At 59.2% G+C, this 20,635-nt stretch overlaps 2 protein-coding genes across 5 annotated transcripts; one reads left to right on the top strand and one right to left on the bottom strand.

Annotated features, from left to right (window-relative positions):
- Positions 1-1,101: 1,101 nt before the first annotated feature.
- ALX3 (ALX homeobox 3) lies at positions 1,102-7,398 on the top strand (the record flags this gene model as incomplete). Its single annotated transcript, XM_084498086.1, has 4 exons — positions 1,102-1,339; positions 4,165-4,475; positions 5,747-5,809; positions 6,569-7,398. 4 exons carry the CDS (start codon positions 1,102-1,104, stop codon positions 6,884-6,886), a joined length of 930 nt encoding a protein of 309 aa, XP_084354212.1. The 3' UTR covers positions 6,887-7,398.
- Positions 7,399-9,330: 1,932 nt separating this feature from the next.
- Positions 9,331-20,259, bottom strand: STRIP1 (striatin interacting protein 1). Of its 4 annotated transcripts, none has more exons than XM_084498060.1 (21): positions 20,141-20,259; positions 18,879-18,948; positions 18,511-18,585; positions 17,844-17,978; positions 17,335-17,455; positions 16,275-16,343; positions 15,944-16,050; positions 15,366-15,493; positions 14,706-14,888; positions 14,331-14,548; positions 13,669-13,734; positions 13,391-13,454; positions 12,865-12,936; positions 12,512-12,586; positions 12,202-12,299; positions 11,809-11,935; positions 11,614-11,714; positions 11,387-11,453; positions 10,983-11,087; positions 10,475-10,679; positions 9,331-10,167 (listed from the first exon to the last, which is right to left on the bottom strand). In XM_084498060.1, exons 1-21 carry the CDS (start codon positions 20,234-20,236, stop codon positions 9,920-9,922), a joined length of 2,430 nt encoding a protein of 809 aa, XP_084354186.1. In that variant the 5' UTR covers positions 20,237-20,259; the 3' UTR covers positions 9,331-9,919. The 4 variants fall into 4 exon arrangements, with proteins under 4 accessions (XP_084354186.1, XP_084354185.1, XP_084354188.1 ...); XM_084498059.1 differs by lacking the exon at positions 20,141-20,259 and adding an exon at positions 19,975-20,114; XM_084498062.1 differs by lacking the exon at positions 20,141-20,259 and adding an exon at positions 19,257-19,856.
- Positions 20,260-20,635: the final 376 nt, after the last annotated feature.

Raw genomic sequence — 20,635 nt, 5'->3', positions numbered from 1 at the left:
GTTTGTTTTTGAGATCCTAGCACAGAGCAATGTCCCAGGATTAGCAGAAAGCTGTGCTGTGTGCCATGCATATGGGAAAACAGCAAATGGAAAACATCATCCTGCAGCTTTGCTATCCGTGCGTTTCTCTGCATCTGTTACCCAATCTTCCCTCTCTTTGACATTGATCTTCCCTGCTGTAACACCCAGCCTTTGAATCGCCAAACCTGACCCGATCACTTTGCACTTAACCACCCCCAAAGCTGTATAAAACCTGCCCCCAGCCCCCAAATCCAAACTCTGGGGCGCCAGGATGCAGCTGAACTGGCTCTGATGCAGACGGATGCAGAGGAGCAGAAAGGGAGGAAAGAGAGGATGGAAGAGGAGCGAACCCAGGCAAACCCTGGCCCCTCGCCTTGCCATCCCCGCAGCAGAGAAGGGAGCTGGGAGCTCTGCGAAACTGAGCTGGGGGCACGGCGGCACTCAGCCCTGCGGGGCTGCTCCGAGGGCAGACACAGACGCAGAGGACATGGAGCCGTGGGTCTGGCCTCAGCAGAGCCCTGCCTGCCCCGGTGCCGTGCCTCGGGGTCAGCATCTTCCCTGACCCAGCCTGCCCAGGCCTCAGCCACAGCCTCGAGGAGGGAAAGGCCGCAGACAGCCTCACGCGGCCTGCAAAGGGTAAAAAACCCAATGGGTGTCTGAAAGACTGAGGGCAGAGGTTTATCCCCCTGCCTGGGACTTTGAGCTGCTCCCAGGGGCTGGGGTTGAGGCTTTGAATCAAGGAAGGGCCCTGGGCGCTTCCTGTAGCCCGAAGACCCCGGGGAGCAGCAAGCAGGGAGGAGCAGAGCCCCGCAGCCCCTGCCCGGGCACGGAGTGGGTTTGTGCCCACAGCCATGGAAGGGGGATCGGGGCGTCCCGGGCTTGGGGGGCACCGGGATTAGAGGGTTAACGGAGCGGGTGGGAGGGCGCACGTGACCCAAGCGGTGCAGTGGGCTGGGGTGGGTGGGTGTGAGTGTGCTGGGGGTGCTGGGCGAGCCCTCCCTTCCAGCCCCAACCCCCCCCCCCCCCAGCCCCGCACAAAATCCGCTCCCCGCGGCCGCCCCGGCCCCTCCAACCTGCAGCATGGAGGCGAGGGGCTGCCCGGCCTTCCCCACCGGCCGCCGGGCCGGGCCCCCCCCGGGGCCACCGCGGACCCCCGGCCCCTTCGTGGCCGGGCTGCCAGGACCCCCCCGGCACCCGCCGCCGCTCAGCCCCCACTGCCCGCCGGACAAGGCAGAGCCCCGGTACCTGGGTGCCACCAGCCCGGGGCCCCTCGCCGTGGCCGTCAGTGGGAAGCCCTTCTACCCGGCCGGGGCTGCAGGTACCGGGAGCTGCGGGGTGGAGGTGGGAGCCGGGGCCGGTACTCCCCCAGCCCTTTTCTTTCCTCCTTTCTGCCCCTGCACGGAGCCCGATTCTGCCGTCGGCCCCGGGGATGCGCCGGGCGGGCTGGCCTCAGTGCCTCCGGGCCCCCTTATCGCCGACACGCTCCTGCTGTCGCGACATGGCCCTGTTAGAGCACAGATCGCCACGGTCGGGCGGCCTCGACCCCGGGAAGCCCGAGGGGAGCGGGGATCCCGGCCAGAGCGGCGGGGCCGGGAGCGGGGTGAGTTCAAGCTCCGGGGATGGAAAAGCGGCCCCGTCCCTCGGGGGGGATGCGTCCGGCCGCCGCCCGGGCCGGGCCTCACCGGCAGCGCCCGGCGCCCGACGGCAGCTCCTGGGCCGGGAGCGGCGGGGTCCCGGGGGGTTCCGGCTCGGGGCCGCCGCCAGGCTCGGGCAGGACGCGGCGCTTCCCCCGGGGCGCTCCTCGTCGTTTCCCGATCTCCGCCGGCCGGGCAGCACCCCGGGCCCGCTCCTCTCCTCGCTCTTTCCCTCCCGGACGAGGCCGTCGGAGACCACCGAGGGCTCCGGTTCATCCCGTCCCGCGGGCCTTTTATGTCCCCGTTCGCTTTAATAGAACCCCAAAAAAAAGGAAAAAAACGAAAAAAGAAAAAAAAGGCAGCACCGCAGTGTAATGGGAACCAGGTGGGGCTCGGCACAACAGGTAGAGAAAGCCACGGGGCACGGGGAACCCCCACTGCCACCCCTCGGGCCGGGCCATACTGGGGCCGCGCTTACCTGCTCCGGGTGCCGGCAGCCGCGTTCTCTCCCCCAGTTCCCGGGAGCCCTTCCCGTGCCCCGTCCCTTCACTAATGATCCCTCTGAGTGCTCCTTTCCCCTCCCGGTTCACCCAATAATCGTGCAGCTGTTCCCCAGCTGCTGGCTTCCCCAGCGCCGCAAAATTGGTCAGGGGGTGTTGGTTTGGGGGGTATCTGTATCTTCCCTTTTTCCCATCCTCTTTGTCCCCCTGCGACTCTGTTTATTTAGCTACACGCCTGTATCCTGCTCCCTTCCTGCCTTCTCCTTTTTGGCCATTTATTTATTTGTCTCCAATGCTGGAACCCGCTGGATGCTTGGAAATGCGGTGCCTTTGGAAAGGGGAAAAACCCCAGACCCGACGCATTTATCAGACCGGTTTGTGCAGCGGATTTTTTTACTTTGTTTTTCCTGATTTTCAGTTGCTTTTTTTTTTTCTTTTTTTTTTTTTCACCTTCGCTCTGCTCCTTGGTGGGGCTTATTTTTTATCACTAAACCCCCTGGCCCAGCTCTAGTCCGGGCTCAGCCCGGCCGAGCCCTTTGAAAGACAAAGCCGGGAGGAAGCGGCAGCTCGGCCTCATCCCTTCACCGTTACCCGCCGCCGGGGCATGGACACAGGTCGGTACCGAGAGGGAAGGGGAGCAGTCGCCCCCCCAAAAACCCCGCCCCAAGATAACATTTTCCCGTTAATTCAAAGCAGATGCACCTCGACCCTTGTCTGTGTGCAGTAACCCCCAAATTGCCTTAATTATGAAACAACCAAAAATCAAAAAGGAAAGTCCAGAAAAGGCCGCTCCGGGGGCTGGTTGCGGGGGAGCACAGAGCCTCACGAGGGTGTGCAGGGACCCCACTCCGCTGAGATGTGACGGTAACAGGCCAGGAAGGAGGATCTGTCCCCAAGGAGGTGATTTCCCCCTCGCCGGCCCCAGGCGCTGCGCTGTGCCCAGCACCCAGCGGTGGGCCGCATCCTGCCCATCTCCAGGGCTGAGCCCACCAGGAGGGCTTCTGGCCTCTACCTGCTGCCAGCCCAAGTCCCTGGAAGTGGTAGTTGGGTGGGGGCAAAAGAATGGATTTCAGTTCATCTCCTGTCTGGGTAAAGCCCTTGTGTGTCCCCTGCAACTGCTGGGGGACCAGGTCCCCTTCACCAGTTCTGCTCCTCAGGGGACCCCACAGCACCAGATCCTGGCCAGAGCCGCTCAGACTCTCTGAGCTCTTCATGTCCCTCCATGGGGACAAGCACCCCTCCCTGGGGGACAAAGGCAATCGTGGTGCCTCTGAAACACTGGCAGGGGTTTAGCTCCTGGAGTCCATTCTGTGAGACTCCCCACAGGCCAAGCAGCAATGCGGGGAGGGGGGGAACCCCAACTTACTGCTCTGGCTCCTGTCGTGCAGGAGGGAGGGGAAAGGAGCAGAGGGTGGTTTTTTTTGTTTGTTTGTTTTTTACTCCTTTTTGAATTGTTTCCTGAGAGTTACGGCTGAAGGAAATGTAGTACCAGCAGCAGGCAGAGGCTTTTTGGGGTGCACTGTGCCTGTCCCCCCTTGAACTGAGCTGAGCCATAGGACTCTGGATGTGGCCCAGGCTCTGTAGCTCCAATGGCTCTGCCCCGGGAGGAGGCAGCAGCCTGTGCAGGAAGGGAGCAGGGAGAGCTGAGCAAAGCTCGGCCAGGAAGGTGAACCCTCACTCGCCTGCCTCTGCCCCGCCACACACCCTGTACCCATCAGAGCAGCTCCTGAGAGGCGCCCCAAGTGCGGGTCCTGTGGTGCCGAGCACCCACCAAGCTTTTCCCCGGCACCCTCGGGGAGCCAGCCGCCCACTCCCCCAGAGCAAGGGCTTTGCCCTCCACGCTCCCTGCCATGACTTTGACCCAGATGGAGCCCCTTTCCCCTGGAGCTGCACCCACACATCTCATGGGGTGATGGGGAATGCACCCAAAATGCAGTTTTCATCCTCTCCCCGCAGGGACGGGGGGCTCCTTGCGTTAACCAACCCGCCTTGTGGCTCTCCCCTCCCAGGTGGTGAGAAGGGATGCAAAGGCGAGTACCAGGTGGTGCCCGCAGCCTGCCGAGCCCCCAGCAAAGCCCCGGGACAGCTGGGCTGCATGCTGGCAGCACCCCTGGGCAGCCTGCGGGAGCACCCAGCTCCCCCGCTGCCCGAGTCCCTGCCGCTGGGCAGAAGCAAGAGCAAGAAGCGGAGGAACAGGACAACCTTCAGCACTTTCCAGCTGGAGGAGCTGGAGAAGGTTTTCCAGAAGACGCACTACCCCGACGTCTACTCTCGTGAGCAGCTGGCGCTGCGGACGGACCTGACCGAGGCCAGGGTGCAGGTATGGCTCGGGGCTCTCGGCATCTTGCTAAGGGGTTGTGCCAGGCAGGGCTGGAGGACACTTTCCTCTCCTGCGCAGCAGAGCTTGTGGAGGTGATGCTGAGTGAGAAGCTGTTGCTTCCTGGAGGATTGCGCCAAGCCCCAGGGAGGAAATCCCAGCCCTGGTGCTCGCTGCACCCACCACCACAGTGGTGCCAAGTGCCAGCTGCCTCACTTCACCTCTTCCTTTGTCCCCTCCAAGGGACAGCAGAAGTTAAATTTTGGGAGGCTGCTGCCAGCACCCCCCAGCCTCCTTGTACCCTGTGCCCCACCAAACACCCCCCTAGCCTCCCTCCCATCCCAACCCCAGATGAGCAGTGATGAAGCATCCCCACACCCAGCCCAAGTCCCCAGGGTGCAGCCTGGATGGGGCTGGGGATCCCATCCCAGGACCCCAGTTTTGTGTTGTGGGGTAGGGTGAGGCCCTCCCTCCGTGCCCCAGCTCTGCCGGCACCGTACTAGCAGCAGGCCAGCAGGCTTTTCCAGAGGCGTTTCCACACGGTGTGATGCTCCGTGCTGGCGGAGGAGACTTGGAGGGGGGGCCTGGTGTAGAGAGCAGTGCAGGCGGGGTGGGGGGAACAGAGCAGGGCTCGAGGCTGGGGGCACATGGCATGAGGCTGAGCACTGACTGCCCCGAGCCACCGAGCTCTGGGTACTGCCCCCAGCATGGGGCAGGGGCTGTGGACAAGGCAGGGGCAGGGGACACACACCCCAAGCCAGCACATACCCAGCCTTGCCGTGCCTGCCATGGCCTCTGAGAGAGCTGCAAGCCCTGATTTGGGGTGGATTTGGCTGAAATTAACAGTAGCATTGAGAGCTGTGTGGCAGGAATCCCAGCACCACGTCCTGCTCTCCGGGACATGTTGCTGTACCTGTACGCTCCCAGCAGCACAGAGGGGGTGTGGGGTGGGGTGTCTTGTCCTGAAGAGCCTCCTGCAGCAAAACCTGGGGTAAATGAAGCCCAGAATCACAAGGGAGAGAAAATCACCACACGTGGAGCAGGACTGCTTCTTTTCCAAGAGAGATGCACCATTTCTGTTCTTTTGCTAGAGAAAACGTCTGGGGAGCTGGAGGCTGTCCAGAGCTGCACATGAGGGAATTTTCTCCATTCCCCACCATGGAGAGAATCAGCAGCCTTGGCAGGGGAAGGGGACGATGGGGGGGACCACAGGCTACTCTTCCTGCTGGGACAGGCAGAGGTCTCCACACCTCAGCCCCTCCTCTGCCCCCCAGGTCTGGTTCCAGAACCGACGGGCCAAGTGGCGGAAACGGGAACGCTATGGGAAAATCCAGGAGGTGAGAAACCCCATAGCTGCCCACAGCACCCCACTACCCCCATCGGTAACCCACATTGCCCAGCTTTTGCCTCTGCCACGAGCTGTGTGGTTGTGTCCACTCCCCTTGCAAGGCACCTGGCCCCCACGGGAGAACAGCGAAGATGCAGCATCACGTTCTGCTAGGGCAGGAAGAGGCTGCTTCATGGCCCTGCCGTCTCCCCTGGGAACGTACCCCTCCGGGAAGGTGTTGGGTTCCCCCCCATGCAAGGAAACCCCTTTTGCAGGGCTGGTGATCCATCATTCCCGTCAGCATCCCCTGATGGTGCATGGTCACCCAGGGTCTCCCTCCTCTTCCTCATCGTCCTATAAATCCATCAGCATTTCATCCCTCCCTTTTCTGCAAAACTGCCTTATTTTCAAACACTGAAAAGCATAAAAATAGTTTAAAAAGCAGCTTTGTACACATCCTCCATACTCTCCCGTGACTGCCCTGCTTGGTGTAGGGGCTACAGCACCACAAGGGAACAGTGCTGGGGAGGTGACAGGGGGGTCAGCAGCACTGCAAACTGCACACCCTGCAGGGCAGCGTTCTGCACAGATTTCTGTCAGGATTAGCTCCCCCAAGCAATTAAAGTAAAGCAACGGCAGCCCTTGCATTGCTCGCTCGCTGGGGGCAAGGGGGATTCAAGAGCTGGGGGGGCGATGTGGTCCCGACCCTCATCTGTGCATACCCAGCCTCTCCCCCGCTTCACTTCGGGATTCCTGTTCCTTTTTTCAGCTGCAGAGCAACCTGTGGCCGAGCTCTGGCCCTGGGAGCCCAACAGGGCCTTGCCTCGTGGCCCCCGAGAGCATCCCGTCCCCATGCGTGTCTCCATACCCCCACGCTCACAGCAACATGGCCAGCTTCATGGGCATCCCCACCTCTCCCAGCCACCCCCCCGGCATCAACAGTCTCTATTCCCTGCACGGCCTCCCCCCGACCCTCGGTGGCCACCCCTTCGAGCCCCCTCCAGAGAACGACTACAAATCGCCCGCCCTGGTGACGCTGCGGATGAAAGCCAAGGAGCCGGGCAGCCTGCTGGGCTGGACCACGTAACCCACCCCAACGGGACATGGACCACTCGCCTGAGCCCCCCACAGCTCCGGGACACGTCCTCCCTGCCTGCTTCCTCCCTCCCTAGGCACACAGCACCGCTCGGCACTGGGGGGTGGGAGCGGGGCAGCGGGGTCACCCCTGTCTCCCATTCACCCCGATCACTGCCAGCTTCCCCCAGCCCAGCCCTCTCCATCGTGCTGTCGGGGGGCAGCAAAAGGGTACCCCCGAAACACAGCCCACCCTGGCACCTCTCTGCCCCCTCCCCGCAGACACAGAGAAGCAGCAAGTGGCTGGTGGGGACCCAGCTGTCACTGCCTCTGCCACGGGGGCTGGTGCTGGGACCCTGGAAATCAGCTCCAGAAAACCCTGAGAATACTCTGAGGCTGCAGCCCCCAGGGAAGGTGACCATGGGGACAGGGATGGGAGACCCACGTGGCAGTGGGAGCTGGGTGGTTTTGGGGCACCATTCCCTTCTTCCTGGGGAACTGAGGTGCTCTCTTCCCCAGCTTGGACACGTGGCCCCTAAACCAGCGCAGAGCTCCCCCCTTCCTCCCTCCCAGTCTGGGTGCCCCAGCTGCAGCTGTCCTGGGAAGAAATGGTCACTTCGGGTGCGGGGGGTGTCCAATTTTTGGAGTGGTCTCAGGCATCGGGAGGGGGGGGACACGACTGAATTTCCCCATGCAGCTGATGTGCTTCATTTGCTCTGTGACAGGGGGGTCCTGGAGCAAACTGCAAAGCACCCCCAAACACCTCTTCAAGGCAGTGCATCCGAGCTTACTTTCCAGACAGTAAAGACCCCATCACCATGGCCAAATTGCCCAAATCAAGCCAAGAACAGGTCTCTTCTTGCTCCTGCTGACCCCATCTTTAAAAGATGCTGTTATACCCCCTTGTGCAAAAAAAAATAAACAATAATATCCAAAATAGCCCTCCCCCTTTGCTGCCAGTTCTGCTGCATGCCCGTGCTGGGGAAGGAAAGTGGAGGCGCTCAGGAAGGGCCCAGCCTCACTGACCAGCCCAATCTGGGGCAAAAAATAACCCAAGGTTTCCATGCAAAACCCTCCAACACTCTCAGTACCCCAGGAGCACCATGGCCACGGCAGGTGGACAACCCCCAGGGGCCCCATACTGCACCCCCACTTCCTGCAGCCCCTGCCATCTGCAGGGATTTTGTTACTCATTTATAAACAATAAAACACACTTTTAATAAGTTATTTATGGCTGGGGCCATGCTGTAAAAGCCACGGTCTGTGATCACCCGCACAGCTGGGGAACATTTCGGAGAGGCATGATGGAGACACAGCTCGCTCACACCTCGGCTGCTCGGGCGTTGGCTCCTGCCCCGGGAGCGGAGCAGGCACAAGGTGGGTGCCGGGGGCTGCCCGCACCCCAGCAGGAGGGAAGCAGCCCTCAGCAGTTCAGCTTTGCAAACAAACACATCACATCACCCCCCCCATCCATACCGCTCAGCGGGGAACAAGGGCAGGGTGCAGCACTGGGGATGGTTTGTGCCACGGGACACCCAGCAGGAGCACCATGGGTTCAGCCTCTGCCCCGTCTTGCCTCTCGCTGAAATTAGGGGTGAATCTTTTGGGATTCACCAACCCAAGCTACCCACAGCTGCTGCTACCCCTTGGTCAGGGAAACTGAGGCATGGCAAGGCACAAAGGGGAGCTCTGTTGTGACCAGGCTCTAGGGATGGTTTTGGTCTCCAGCTCCTCCACTGAATCACAGAATCGTTAAGGTTGGAAAATACCTCCAAGATCACCTGGTCCAACTGTCCCCCCACTACCAGCACCCACTGAACCATGTCCCCAAGCACCAGCCCCAACCTCTCCTGGAGCCCCCCCAGGGACGGGGACTCCCCCACCTCCCTGGGCAACCCGTCCCAACGCCTGCCCGCTCTGTCTGAGCAGAAATGGCTCCTCATTGCCCACCTCAACCTCCCCTGGCACAGCTCCAGGCCGTTCCCTTTAGCCCTATCCCTGGTTATCTGCGAGCAGAGGCCGACCCCCAGCTCCCCACACCTCTCAAGGAGCTGCAGAGAGCCGTGAGCTCTGCCCTGAGCCTCCTCCAGCCCAAACACCCTCAGTGCCCTCAGCCTCTCCTCACAGGACTTGTGTCCCAGGCCCTTCACCAGCCTCGTAGCCCCGCTCTGGACACGCTCCAGGGCCTTGATGTGCTTCTTGTAGTGAGGGGCCCAAAGCTGAACACAGCACTCGAGGTGCAGCCTCACCAGAGCAGAGGACAGGGGGATGATCACCCCCTAGGCCAACAGATCTGGTCCGCCTTAAGTGTGTGACCTGAGGACCACGTGGGGACAAGGATGGGAAACACAAGACCACGAACCTGTGCACCAGCTCAGCCCCACCACTGTCTTCACCCATGGCTGTTCCCCTGGGGCCAAAGGATGAGGACGCAGACAGAGATTAGACACACTCAGCTCAGAGGTATCACGATTATATATATATATGTACAGCTCATCCACCCCACCCAGCGGGGCAAGGGAAGACTGCAGCCTCCAGCCCACCCCAGCCCCTCGGCCCTGTCACCATGTTCCCAGCGCCCCTGGCCCCCTTGCTGTGTCCCCCAGCAGGGTCTGGTGGGGGGACACAGCTATGGTTTTCCTGCCACAGTAGCCCTGTGTCCCACAGCATCACCTCCCCTCGATTTGCTCCACTAACTGCTCTCCCTCCTCGGCCCTGGCTGGTGAGAGGGCGATGAGGTGGCAGGGCGATGGCAGTACCACATCTGAAAGGCTGGAGCAGGGGCACAGTGTCCTCCATCTAACAGGAGACACCCAGGGAACTGTGGCCTCTTTTCAAAGCCTTCACCCCCAGCACAGGATTGAGGATGACAAAGCCTGGGAGAAGGCAGAGGGGCACGATGGCATCCCGGATCCCTCCCAGCCCTGCCGCAGGGGGCCAGGCACCCACAGACCCTGCTAAAGCCACACACCTGCGGCTTCACCCCCCAGCCTCCAGCCTGTCCCCAGACACCTCCTGCTTCCCCACTATCCTCGCTGCGAGGCCATCACTGCAGCAGCTCCTCCCAGGAGATGGGCCGGGAGAAGACCTCTCTCTCCAGCCACAGGTCGTAGTTGACCTGGAAATCCTCAGGCAGCTCCACGCGCTGGCCCAGCACGCTCTGCAGGCAGTTGTCCACAGGCAGGAAGTCAGGGTTGCTGTGCGCCCGGTCATAGCGGCGTGAGTTGAAGCGCTCAATGCTGGCACGCAGGGCACACTCCTCTGCCTGGAAATCCCAGGGCCGGGCATCCAGGTCTGGGCAGAGGGAAGAGAGTGTCAGAGGAGAGCCGGGGCACTTCAGGCAACCAACATCCCCCAGGATGAGATTTTTCAAATTCTTACAAAGAGCAGAATGCATAGGCACAGAGCAGGCAGCCACCAACATTTCCAACACTGCTGGCCACTGCCAGCTCCTTCCCCACAATGCCATCACCCCAAATCCTCCCAGACCTAGGGGCTGCAAAAGCCCTAAGCAAAGGGACAGCTCTGGCACAAACACATCTCTGCATGGAGTGGAAGGACTGAGGGTAACAGGACACTGTGGCAGCTGCAGCAGACATACCGTTGCCATAAGCCCAGTCGTCATTGAGACGGTGCCGCACTTTCTGGTAGATAGCTGACATGGTCTTCATGTTGCTCTTCCTCCACTGCCGACCCAGGTACTTGGTCTGCACCTTAAGCAACTTCAGCACGTAGAGCTGCATCATGGCTTGCTTCACCTTCAGTGCCCGCTTCAGGATGGGCGCAGACTTGAACACCACCAGCATCTGAGGAACAGCCAGGGCCGGGTGGTGGCACAGCTGGGGACACCCAGGTGCCCCCTGCTGTACAGGTGCCAGCCCCCTCCTCCAGCCCAGGCACACACACAAACCTTCCGTGCAGCATGCACGCACCCTCCCCAGAAGCCTCCCACTCCCCACCCACCTCCCGTCACTCTGCAGGCACCCCCATTGCTCTCCCACTCTCCAGCAAGTTCTGGGGTGTAGCCTGAGGGGCACCCCAAGGTACCCACCATCCTCTCACCCAATTTAGCCTGCCTGGGCTGAGCCCGAGGGGTCCCCAGCCCTCACCATAGTGCGGGAGTGCTTCCACTTGGTCAGCTTATTCAGGATGCGCAGGAGGTTTATGCAGGAGAAAAGGTTCCTCCAGCAAAACTGGTTGTTGTCTCCTGCCTCCTGCAGGAAAGCAGAGACAGAAGTAAAGCATGAAATGGAAGCAGGGATGCAGATATGAAACGGAGAGGCTGTGCTGGCCCCAGGACCATTGCCCAAAGAGGCACGGCACAGCAAGCAGCCAGGAGATGCCTGCCAGCCCAAGGGTACCCACAGAACCCTCAGCAGTGCCAGAGGCAGAGCACAGAAGTGTTGAGGGTGCCAGGTCTGGGTGCTGGAGCGCTGCTGTCTCCCTCCGCCCACAAACCCCTCTGGAAAGCACTGCAGGTCACTGGGAGCCCGAAGAGAAGGGAGCAGCGTACCAGACTCTCCGCTGTCAGCTCCGGCAGCTCGTGCACCACACAGTATGGGTAGTCCAGGACAGAAATGCTGCAGAAAGGAGGGAGGGTGTCACGCTGCTCCCATGGATCATACCCCATGCAGGGCTGTGGGGCAATGCAGTCCCACAACTGGGCCTGCCTGCACCCAAGCCCTGGCCAGAGAGGGAGAAAGCAAGCAGAACCCCCTTTCCCATACCCTCCTCCACTACCTGTTCTTGGCAGTGATGTAGGACATGATGTTCTGGTTGAAAAACTTCAGGATGAGTGGGATACAGTTGGCAAAGACCAGATGCTGGGCCATATACTCAAACTACGGAGAAAGGCCAAGTGGGCAGGTGAATGCAGACCCATCCTGGGTGCTGCCCATCCCAGAAGCTTGGTGGCCAGACCCTGGCCCAGCTCACCTGGTAGATGTGATTCAGTTTGAAGTGCTTGAGCAGAAGGAGCAAGACAGCAGAAATGGCTTTGACGATGATCTCCTTGTGCCGATTGACATCCACTCCCAACTTCATGCTCTGCAGCACTGTGGTCCTGGGGCACACAGAGGAATCCTTGGGGCAGTGCCTGCACCCTACCAGCCCCAGAGGCTGCCCCAGAAGTGTCTGTGTGCAGTCTTGCCATTCCCTGGGCTATCAAGCAGGGAATGCAGTCAGGTTCTGCTACACCACACAACGGTCAGATTGCCCAGGAAGCCTCAGCACAGTCACAGCCCCCACGATCCTGCCCGGCTCCAAACCCTTCTTCCTTCCCTCCCCATTACAACTGAGCACCTCCACTTGCCCTCCACGGTCACTCACGGCATCTCCTCTGGTAAGACATCTGCCAGGATGTTGATAGAGTCTGTCTTAGCTTTGGATGTGGGAGCTGCAGCAAGGAGGATCTTCAGGAGAGCAATCTGGGGAGAAAAGAGAGAGATGGAAAAGGGGGTGGGGGAAACCAGCCACAAGCCACCCTTCCCCACCAGACAACAGAGGGACAGTGACACATATGTTCAGAGGGAAGAAAACGTGGGGACATGACTAGAAAAGGACAGAACAGCAGAGGCGAGAGGCTCCCAGATCGGCTCCAGGAGGATGGAGCAGAGCCGAGGAGACCCACAGTGCTCACCATGTACTGCGGCAGACTCGGCAGGAGGCCCTGGTACAGGATCTCTGCAGGAACTTGCTCTACTTCTTCTTCCCCCTGGTGCCAGGAGAGATCAGAAAACCTCACACCAGGAGCAGCCACCAGTGCAAAGGGTCTGTTTCAGCCCTGGGTGTTCTGACCCTGAGGGTAGGATACCCCCGGCTCCTGCCCAAGTCCCCTCGCATACCCCACTCTCTGTCCCTGGAGAAATTGCTCCTCCTTCCCTAACGACCTGCAGAGCAAACCCAGCCCTCCCGACTGCTGAAAGACCAGGCAGAACCACATGCCCACAGCTCCAACTCTGGAGCCTCATCCCATCCCCACCCCACACTCACCCCAGAGAGCGGGGAGCGCAGGTACTCATCCTCCATGTGCACTTGCACCTCTGCGATTGACGTGTACTTGTGCTGCAGAGAGAAAGAAGAGGGTTCACACCGAGGGCCAGAGTCCCCCACCAATGTCATCACTCCCTGCCTGCTCTGCAGCACATCCTGACACTGCCCCAGCATTACTGCATTTCCCGCTCTGTCCTCTCATCTTTTTTAGTCCCTCCAGGAACCTTTGTTACTCCTATCCTACTGGCGACCCAACACTGATGGGAAGGGAGGCAGGGGGACGGTGGCTGCTGGTCTCACCTCTGGGACAACCCCAGTAAGAAAAGGATGAAGCCAGGGAGGAAAGAGGCTTGGCCAGCCTGGGAAACCAGGGAAGAGATGAAAACTTGAGGTCTCTCATCTCACAGGACTGAGCAAGGTGGGGAGAGGTCAGGAAAACACAGCACTGGCCCCGACCTGTGATCAGTGCAAGGGGAGGGGGACCCACACAAAGGCAAGAACTGGAGGAATCCATCAACGTACTCACCTGCTTCAGGGTTCGGATGCTTTCATGGATGGGCCTGGGTAACCCCACCACTGTGTTGGTGTCACTGGAGAGAAGGGAAAAAGCTGGGCTGGTTGCAGACAGGAGCAATCATGAGCCACCCACCCCATGGGCAGGTCAGGGACCACCACCCAGAGGAGCTGGCAGCAGAGAAGCCCTGAGCTTGCCAGTTGGAGGGTAGCAGCAGCCCCCACACTAGCAGCCTCTGCCACAGCACCCCCACACCAACAGTTCCCCAGGATGGCTCTGCAGGAACCTACCTGCCCAGAGTGTAGCCGATGAACTTGCTGCGGCTGGACTCCAGGAACATCTCGATGTCCTTCTCTCTGCAGCAAAAGGGACAAGAAGAAGAGTCGCATCTTCCCATCAGCCTAAATCCCCCTTGCAGCTGGGGACACAGAGCCAGGTTCTTCTCAGTGGTGCCCAGTGCCAGGACAAGAGGCAATGGACACAAACTGGAACAAGAGGTTCCATCTAAACATCAGGAAGTACTTCTGTACTGCACAGGTGACAACACCGGTACAGCTCGTCCAGAGAGGTTGTGGAGTCTCCTCCTTGAAGATCTTCAAAAGCCACCTGGGCATGGTCCTGAGCAACCTCATCTACGTAACCCTGCTTGAGCAGATGGGTTTGACCAGACGACCTCCAGAAGTCCCTTCCATTCTTAACCATTCTGTGATACACCACAGCCCCCAAGCATGGGACATCAGGAATAAATATTTGGCCTCGTGGCCAAATAAAGGGAACAGTGGGTGTCATCCCACTGACCGATAGCCACTGAAGTGACCGCCTGATTGACCTCCCCATCTCCAACATCTTCCACACACCCCTGCTGAAGTCACAAAATGTAACAGCCTCTATTTTACTTGAGCAGCTCCAGCTTTCCCTGCAGCCCAGCCCAGGATCAGCCCCCCAGACTCACCGGACCTTGGGGGCCCAGGGCAGCCCCTTGGGGCAGGCAATGCGGTCACTTGGGGGATGCTGGGTGGGCGGAGGCATCACCTCATCACGTTCAAGGGGAAAGGTCTCTCCCTCCAGGCTGTTGTCATCATCATTCTCCTCCTCTTCCTCACGAGAGTCATCAGCTTTGTAAGGGTCCCGCTCATTGAAGGCATCGAGGTTATCCTGTTTAATCAGGGCCTGGAGAAAAAAAAAAAAAAAAAGAGCAGGAAGGTGGGTTCTGTCCTACTGCTTACTGTCAGGCAGGGAAATACCCAGGGCACAAACTGCTCCAAGATCAGTGTCCTGACCCCAGCTTTCTCCTGATTAACACCGCTGGCCCCAGTTCTGGACTCACCTTGTGCTCCCGCCGGCCTCGCTTCTGCTGCTGCTCAATAAGATCGGAGGCTGACGCTGGTGGGGAGGCAGCTCTCATATTGCGGATGACTTTAATGCTGTCCTCTGGGAGCGGTGGGAGGCCCAGGACCTCTCGCTTCTCTGCTTTCATACTCTGGAGCTCCTCAAAGCCCCCTAGGGTGCACTGCAAAGGAGACCATGGCAACATGAACAGAGGGGTACAAGTCCTCCGTACATGGCACTGGGGGCTTCTCCACCCACCCTCCCAAATCTGCTCTCTGGGAGTCCCAAATCCTTCCCCATAGTCTAAAACAAGATCTGTCCGTCTCCACACTGCTTTTGTCATTGTGAAATACAGCAGGGATGGGAGGGTGTTCGTGCAGCTGCAGCTGAGGTATCTGGACCTTTTTCTTTACTTGGAACCCTGGCTAAGGGCCTTAATTGGGTCCATCCTTGAAATCCAACTCCAGAGACCAACATCCAATGCTCCCTTATGGGGCGAAACCTGAGAGGTTTTTAATCGGGCACACATCTACTCGGCTAAATGCCAGAAAGGAAAGGATGGAGCAATTACAGACAGCTCTGAGGGCAGAACTTCCTTCCTCTGGTAAACATAAAACTGCAAGATGCACACTGGCACGCCCAGTGTCCTTTCCCTTACCAGCACAGTCTTCCAGAGCAAGAGCAGCACCTTCTTCATGGGGAAGTGCGGAGCGTGGCCACTGCAGAATTTAGTCACCATCCCGAAGAGCATTACAGAGAAGGGCTCGTTGTTGTACAGAGGGGCTCCTGGAACCAGAGAGCAGCGATAGCCAGGCCCTCCTCACACCCTGTGCTCACCCATCCTCCTGCACACTGGCAACACTGGCCCCTGCACCTCCCGTGGCTCTGACAGGCTCTCACCCCCATCTCCGAGGTCCTCATTTCACCCCAGGCAGCTCCTCTTTGCTTTTCCATGGCCTTGCACCCTCCATAATTTCTTAACGCTGTTTTTAGAGGAAATTACAGCCCAAATATTCAATTTCATTCCCCAGGGAGTGCGCACACAGGTTGCAAAAAAGGCTGGCTGGCTGGCCTCCTCTGCTCCCCTCCTTCACCCCATCCAGCAAGGTTCAGCCTAGCAGAAACCAACTCAGAGCCCTGCTACCTGGGGCCTGGAGCCAAACCCGATCTTGCCCTCTTGCTCTTCAGCCTCAGGAACCCCCATCCCATCCTCCCCAACAAGTGTGGAGTCCTCACCTAGCTCTGCTCGGAAGGTCTGTCGCATGCTCTTCCACTCGGTCTTGTCCCCCTCAGCCTCCTGCCGGACTGTCTCCACGATCAGGTACATGATGTTCAGCAGTACCCTGCAAAGAGCAGAAGATTGGGCTAATCACCAGAGGTTGAGGCGGGTTAAGGAGGCTGCCAGCAGCCAGTGCTCTGGGGGAAGGCTTCATTTGCCACAACCACAGCTTGCCTTCCATTCAACCACTCCACACCAAGGAGTTTGGGCTCAGGCGCAGAGGAAAAAAAGCAAAGCAAAGCAAGCCAGAAACTCTTGTCCGCCTCTCCTCCAAACCCTGCTCCATACCTCAGGTCCGTACTGTCAGCCAGGGAGATTGCAGGCTTCCTCACAGCACTGCTGCAAGCTGCGCTGTTACTGCGGAGGGAAAACATCCTCGGTGAGTTTGGGGACATTTTAATTCTGCCACGAGCAACCCACACACCAGAGCCAAACCCTGGAACCCTGGAATAGGTATTGCTGCAACAAGCCCCCCCCCATCAACAAGAAAGGAGGAACACAGCTGTTTCATTCACTGCCAGACAACACAGCTCTTGGTGAATTTCTGCATTGATCCCATTTAATTCTACATGACATGACCCAAAACAATGCGTGTCACTCCAGAGGCTGCAGGAATCACATTAGGGATAGACCAGGAATGGGGCTGGGACAACACACAATTACCATGAGCCAGCACTGTGCCCTTGTGGCCAAGAAGGCCAATGGCATCCTGGGGTGTATCAGAAGGAGTGTGGTTAGTAGGTCAAAAAGAGGTTCTCCTCCCCCTCTACTGTGCCTTGGTGAGACTGCATCTGGAATACTGCATCTGGGCCCCTCGGTTCAAGAACAGGGAACTGCTTTAGAGTCCAGCGCAGAGCCACAAGGATGATTAAGGAAGTGGAGCATCTCCCTCACGAGGAAAGGCTGGGGGAGTTGGGTATCTTTGGCTTGGAGAAGAGGAGCCCGAGGGGTGACCTCATTAATGTTTATAAATATGGAAAGGGTGAGTGTCAGGAGGATGGAGCCAGGCTCTTCTCGGTGACATCTAATGATAGGACAAGGGGAAGTGGGTGCAAGCTGGAACACAGGAGGTTGCGCTTAAATATGAGACAAAACTTTTTCACAGTGAAGGTGACAGAACACCAGAACAGGCTGCCCAGGGGGGTTGTGGAGTCTCCTTCTCGGGAGACATTCAAAACCCACCTGGACACGTTCCTGTGTGACCTGATCTAGGTGTTTGTGCTCTGGAAGGGGAATTGGACTAGATGATCTTTCCCTTCCAATCCCTAACATTCTGTGATTCTGTGAAAAAAAACACCCAGGGAAGAGCTCCAGAGCCACTTCTTAAGTGTCTGCCCACAGTACTCACTCAATCTCCATGTTCAGCAGCTCTACCAGAGCATTGAACGTCCCCACTTCCAGCAACAGGAAGATGTTATACCTCATCCACGCCTGCACCTCAGCCTCAGAGCCGCACTCCCCAAACGTGCCTGCAATGACACCCTCACTGAATCCCACCTCTGCAGGGACCCCAAGGCCCTTCCATGCAGCCAGAACGCTTTGCAGAGGGAACGACAAACACTTTCTTAAATTTAATGCCAAAAGTCAGATGCAGAGGGACAGAACTGCTCTCTTGTGGGTAACAAGAGTCCAAATCAGGCAGAGCAAGCATAGCACATAGAATACTTCTAAGTTTTGGACAAAGTTCCTACAAACTGTCTAGTTCCCTCAAGAATTAGCTTTGTTCAAGGCATCCCAAGTAGAATCAAAGATGCAATGAAAAATAAACTCTTCAAAATATTTTAAATCAATAGCTTCCAACCCTTTACCCAGATTTAGGAACAGGGTAAAGGCCGCCAGCCCAGTGTCAGGATGTACCTTGGGCAACGTAAAGGATTGCTCGGGCAACCCTCAGCCGCTTCTCCCGTGCAGTGACCTCCAGCCCGTCGAGCAGCCGCATGGCATGGGTGCGATGCTGGTTCTTGTCCAGTTCCGTCCACTTCTTGTCCCGCACTGGAAAGCCAAAGCAGACAGGCTGAGGGCATGCAGCACCTCTGTCTGCACTGGGCACAAGCATCGCAGGAAGAGCTCAAAAGGATTCAGCTTGAAGGAAAACAGGGCTGGCCAGCAAACTAGACATCACTGGGAATAATGGCCACGCATGCGTGACCAGGGCAGAGGGACTGTCTCCTGTCTCCCGTCACAGGGATGGATGAATCCCATCCATCTACACTGCCACTAGCAGCTGATGGAAAATGAGCTGGATGCTCTTGCTGCTGCCAGTATGTTCCAGCACAGCTGTCCTGGCACCGACAAATCTCCTTGGTCATTAACACCAGCAAATGCTGATCATGCTGGACACAGTGAGCTGTGCACCAGGGCCAGCCCACACGTGCTAATGAGGTCTGCAATACAAAACACATGAAGACTGCCACTGCCTGCTCAAGCTCTCTGACACAGCATTAGTGCAGCAACCCCTGCATCTCTTCCACGAGATCCCCATCCCACTCCCAGCAGGGCGAGCGCTCCAAGGGAAAGGCCTTACCATGGATCCTGAAGTCCTCCTCAAAGCACTTGCGGTTGAGCAGGAACTCTGGCCCTTCCGTGTAGCTGTACAGCTCTGTCAAAAGAACACAGGGAGAAAATCTTCACAACCTGCACCAAGCCATCAGAGAAAGCTCCAACCCTGACAAGTTAATTGCTATTTACAATGAGGGAAATGCAAAAAAAATAAACCCAGTGTATGGCAAAAAAAAAAAAAAAAAAATCATTACATGATATCACATCCCTTTTAACACCAGTGAGGTATTCAAAGACAATAACAAAAACATTGGAGTCGACAGAATTCCTTTAACCATTACCAGAAAAGAAAATCATGGCTGATTAATTGATTCATCAGGATGAGTCCCTTACCAGAGAGCTCTGCTGCCCATTTATCAGTATCTGCATATTCAAACTCCAGGTCTGGGGACTCGGAGTAGCCCTAAAAGTAGAAAAAATCAGTTCAATTACAGCATTTTTCAGTAAAATCAACATCCCCAAGACAATCACGATTCACCTCATCCTCCTGCAGATCCAGGACTATATCTTCTGTTTAAGAAATAACAAATTTACCCGCAGCAGCATAAACGTTACCAAGGCAACCCCCAGCAGAGCTCTCCCCAGCCCTGCTGCCGCATTTTGCTGGGCTGCGCTTCACTGCTAGGCAGCCCCCGCCACTGCACCACCTCCAGAACAGTCCAGGAGCCCCAAAACACCCAAACACAAAGCAGGAGGCAGGGCGTGCTCAACCTTGGGAAAGGCGTGGGTTAGACGAGACTGAGCTGTTCACCCTTTTTGCACAGATTTAAGAAAACTTCGACGATTCCCCCAGCGACAGACAGATGCCAACAGATGTGAAGAAACAACCCGAGCTTCTTTGGTGGGGCTGGGAAAACACCCGCGGGAGGCCTCTGGGGACTGAAGTCTGCTCCGAGCGGCCCATCGGAGCCGAGCCCCAGTGAACCCTGCCCAGCCGCGGGGCTCCCGCTCCTGGGGGTGCTTCCCCTGCCCCCGCCAAGGCAGCTCCGGAGCCCTCGGGGCCGGGACGCTCTGGGGACACACCGGGAGGGCCGGGGGACGAGGCAGCGCCCCGGCCCCGGCCCGGAGGCCCCTCACAGCCCGGGAACCCCTCGCAGGGCTCCGTCACCTCTCGCCCGGACCGGGCCCGCACCGAGCGCCCGCGGGGTGCCGGCACCGGGGCGCTGCGAGCCCAGAGCAAACGGACAAGGGCTGGCGGGGCCGGGCCCGGCCCCGCGGGGCTGAACCGAGCCGAGCCGTGCCCGCCGCGGGGCCGGGAGGGGCGGCACCAGAACCAAGCGGCGGGGCCCAGGCCGGGGGAGAGTCGAGACGGAACCGGACCGGGCGCCGCACCGGGAGCACCGGGACCGGCACCGGCCGGGCCCCGCCCCTCCCGGGAAGGCCTCCGCCCGCCCCCCGCAGAGCCGGGCCCAGCGGCGGCGGCGCTGACCTCGGAGTCCTTGCGCGGCGGGCGGCCCAGGTCGCGGCCCTTCCCGGGCGGCGCCGCCCCGCCGCGGGCCTTGTTGTTGCCCGGGAGCGGCCCCGCGCCGCCGCCGCCGCCCGGCTCCATGTCGGCCGCCCTCCGCCGCGCGCGCCGAGCTCTCGCGAGGACTCACCCCCCCTTCTCGCGGGAGCGGCAGGGAGAGCCGGGGCAGCGCCGCCGCCATGTTGGGAGTGGCGCCGGGCTCCGGCCGCTCGGGCGGCTGCGCCATGGCTCCGCCCGCCCGTCCCGCCGCCCCGCCGCGGCGGCCGCGTCACCGCTCGGAGTCGCCCGCCCCCGGCGGCCACGTCCGGCGCGGTACCCGGCCGGCACCGAGCTCCGCCCCCGAGCCGCCATGTTAGGTGTGGCACAGCCCCCGGAGCCCCGGCGCGGCCCGCAGCCATGCTGTGAGCGGCACTTCCGCCCGCGGTTCGACGGCTTCGAGCCGCCATGTTGGGAGTGGCAAGAAGGGGCGGTGCTGGGGATGGACCCCAAAATGAGGGGCCTTGAAGCAGCGAACCTTCAAACCGAGGGGACTGGGGGGGGCTTAGATCCCAATTAGAGGGGGACGAGCTGCCAGCAGAGAGGCCCCATAGAACTCTCAGCCTCTCAGAGGGCCAAGAGGGGCTCA

The sequence above is a fragment of the Aythya ferina genome, assembly GCF_964211825.1.
Source record: "Aythya ferina genome assembly, chromosome: 25".
In the NCBI taxonomy this organism is placed as follows: domain Eukaryota; kingdom Metazoa; phylum Chordata; class Aves; order Anseriformes; family Anatidae; genus Aythya; species Aythya ferina.
Note: the sequence above shows the minus strand (reverse complement) of the source record. Positions and strands in the feature narration are given on the sequence as shown.

Coding starts and splice junctions, on each gene's coding strand:
- STRIP1 (XM_084498059.1), bottom strand. CDS start 20,094: ATGGAGCCGGGCGGCGGCGGCGGCGCGGGGCCGCTCCCGGGCAACAAC. Junction 15,494..15,943: donor GACCTTCCGAGCAGAGCTAG/GTGAGGACTCCA, acceptor CTCTGGTTCCAG/GAGCCCCTCTGTACAACAAC. Junction 10,680..10,982: donor GGAAGCACTCCCGCACTATG/GTGAGGGCTGGG, acceptor GCTGTTCCTCAG/ATGCTGGTGGTGTTCAAGTC.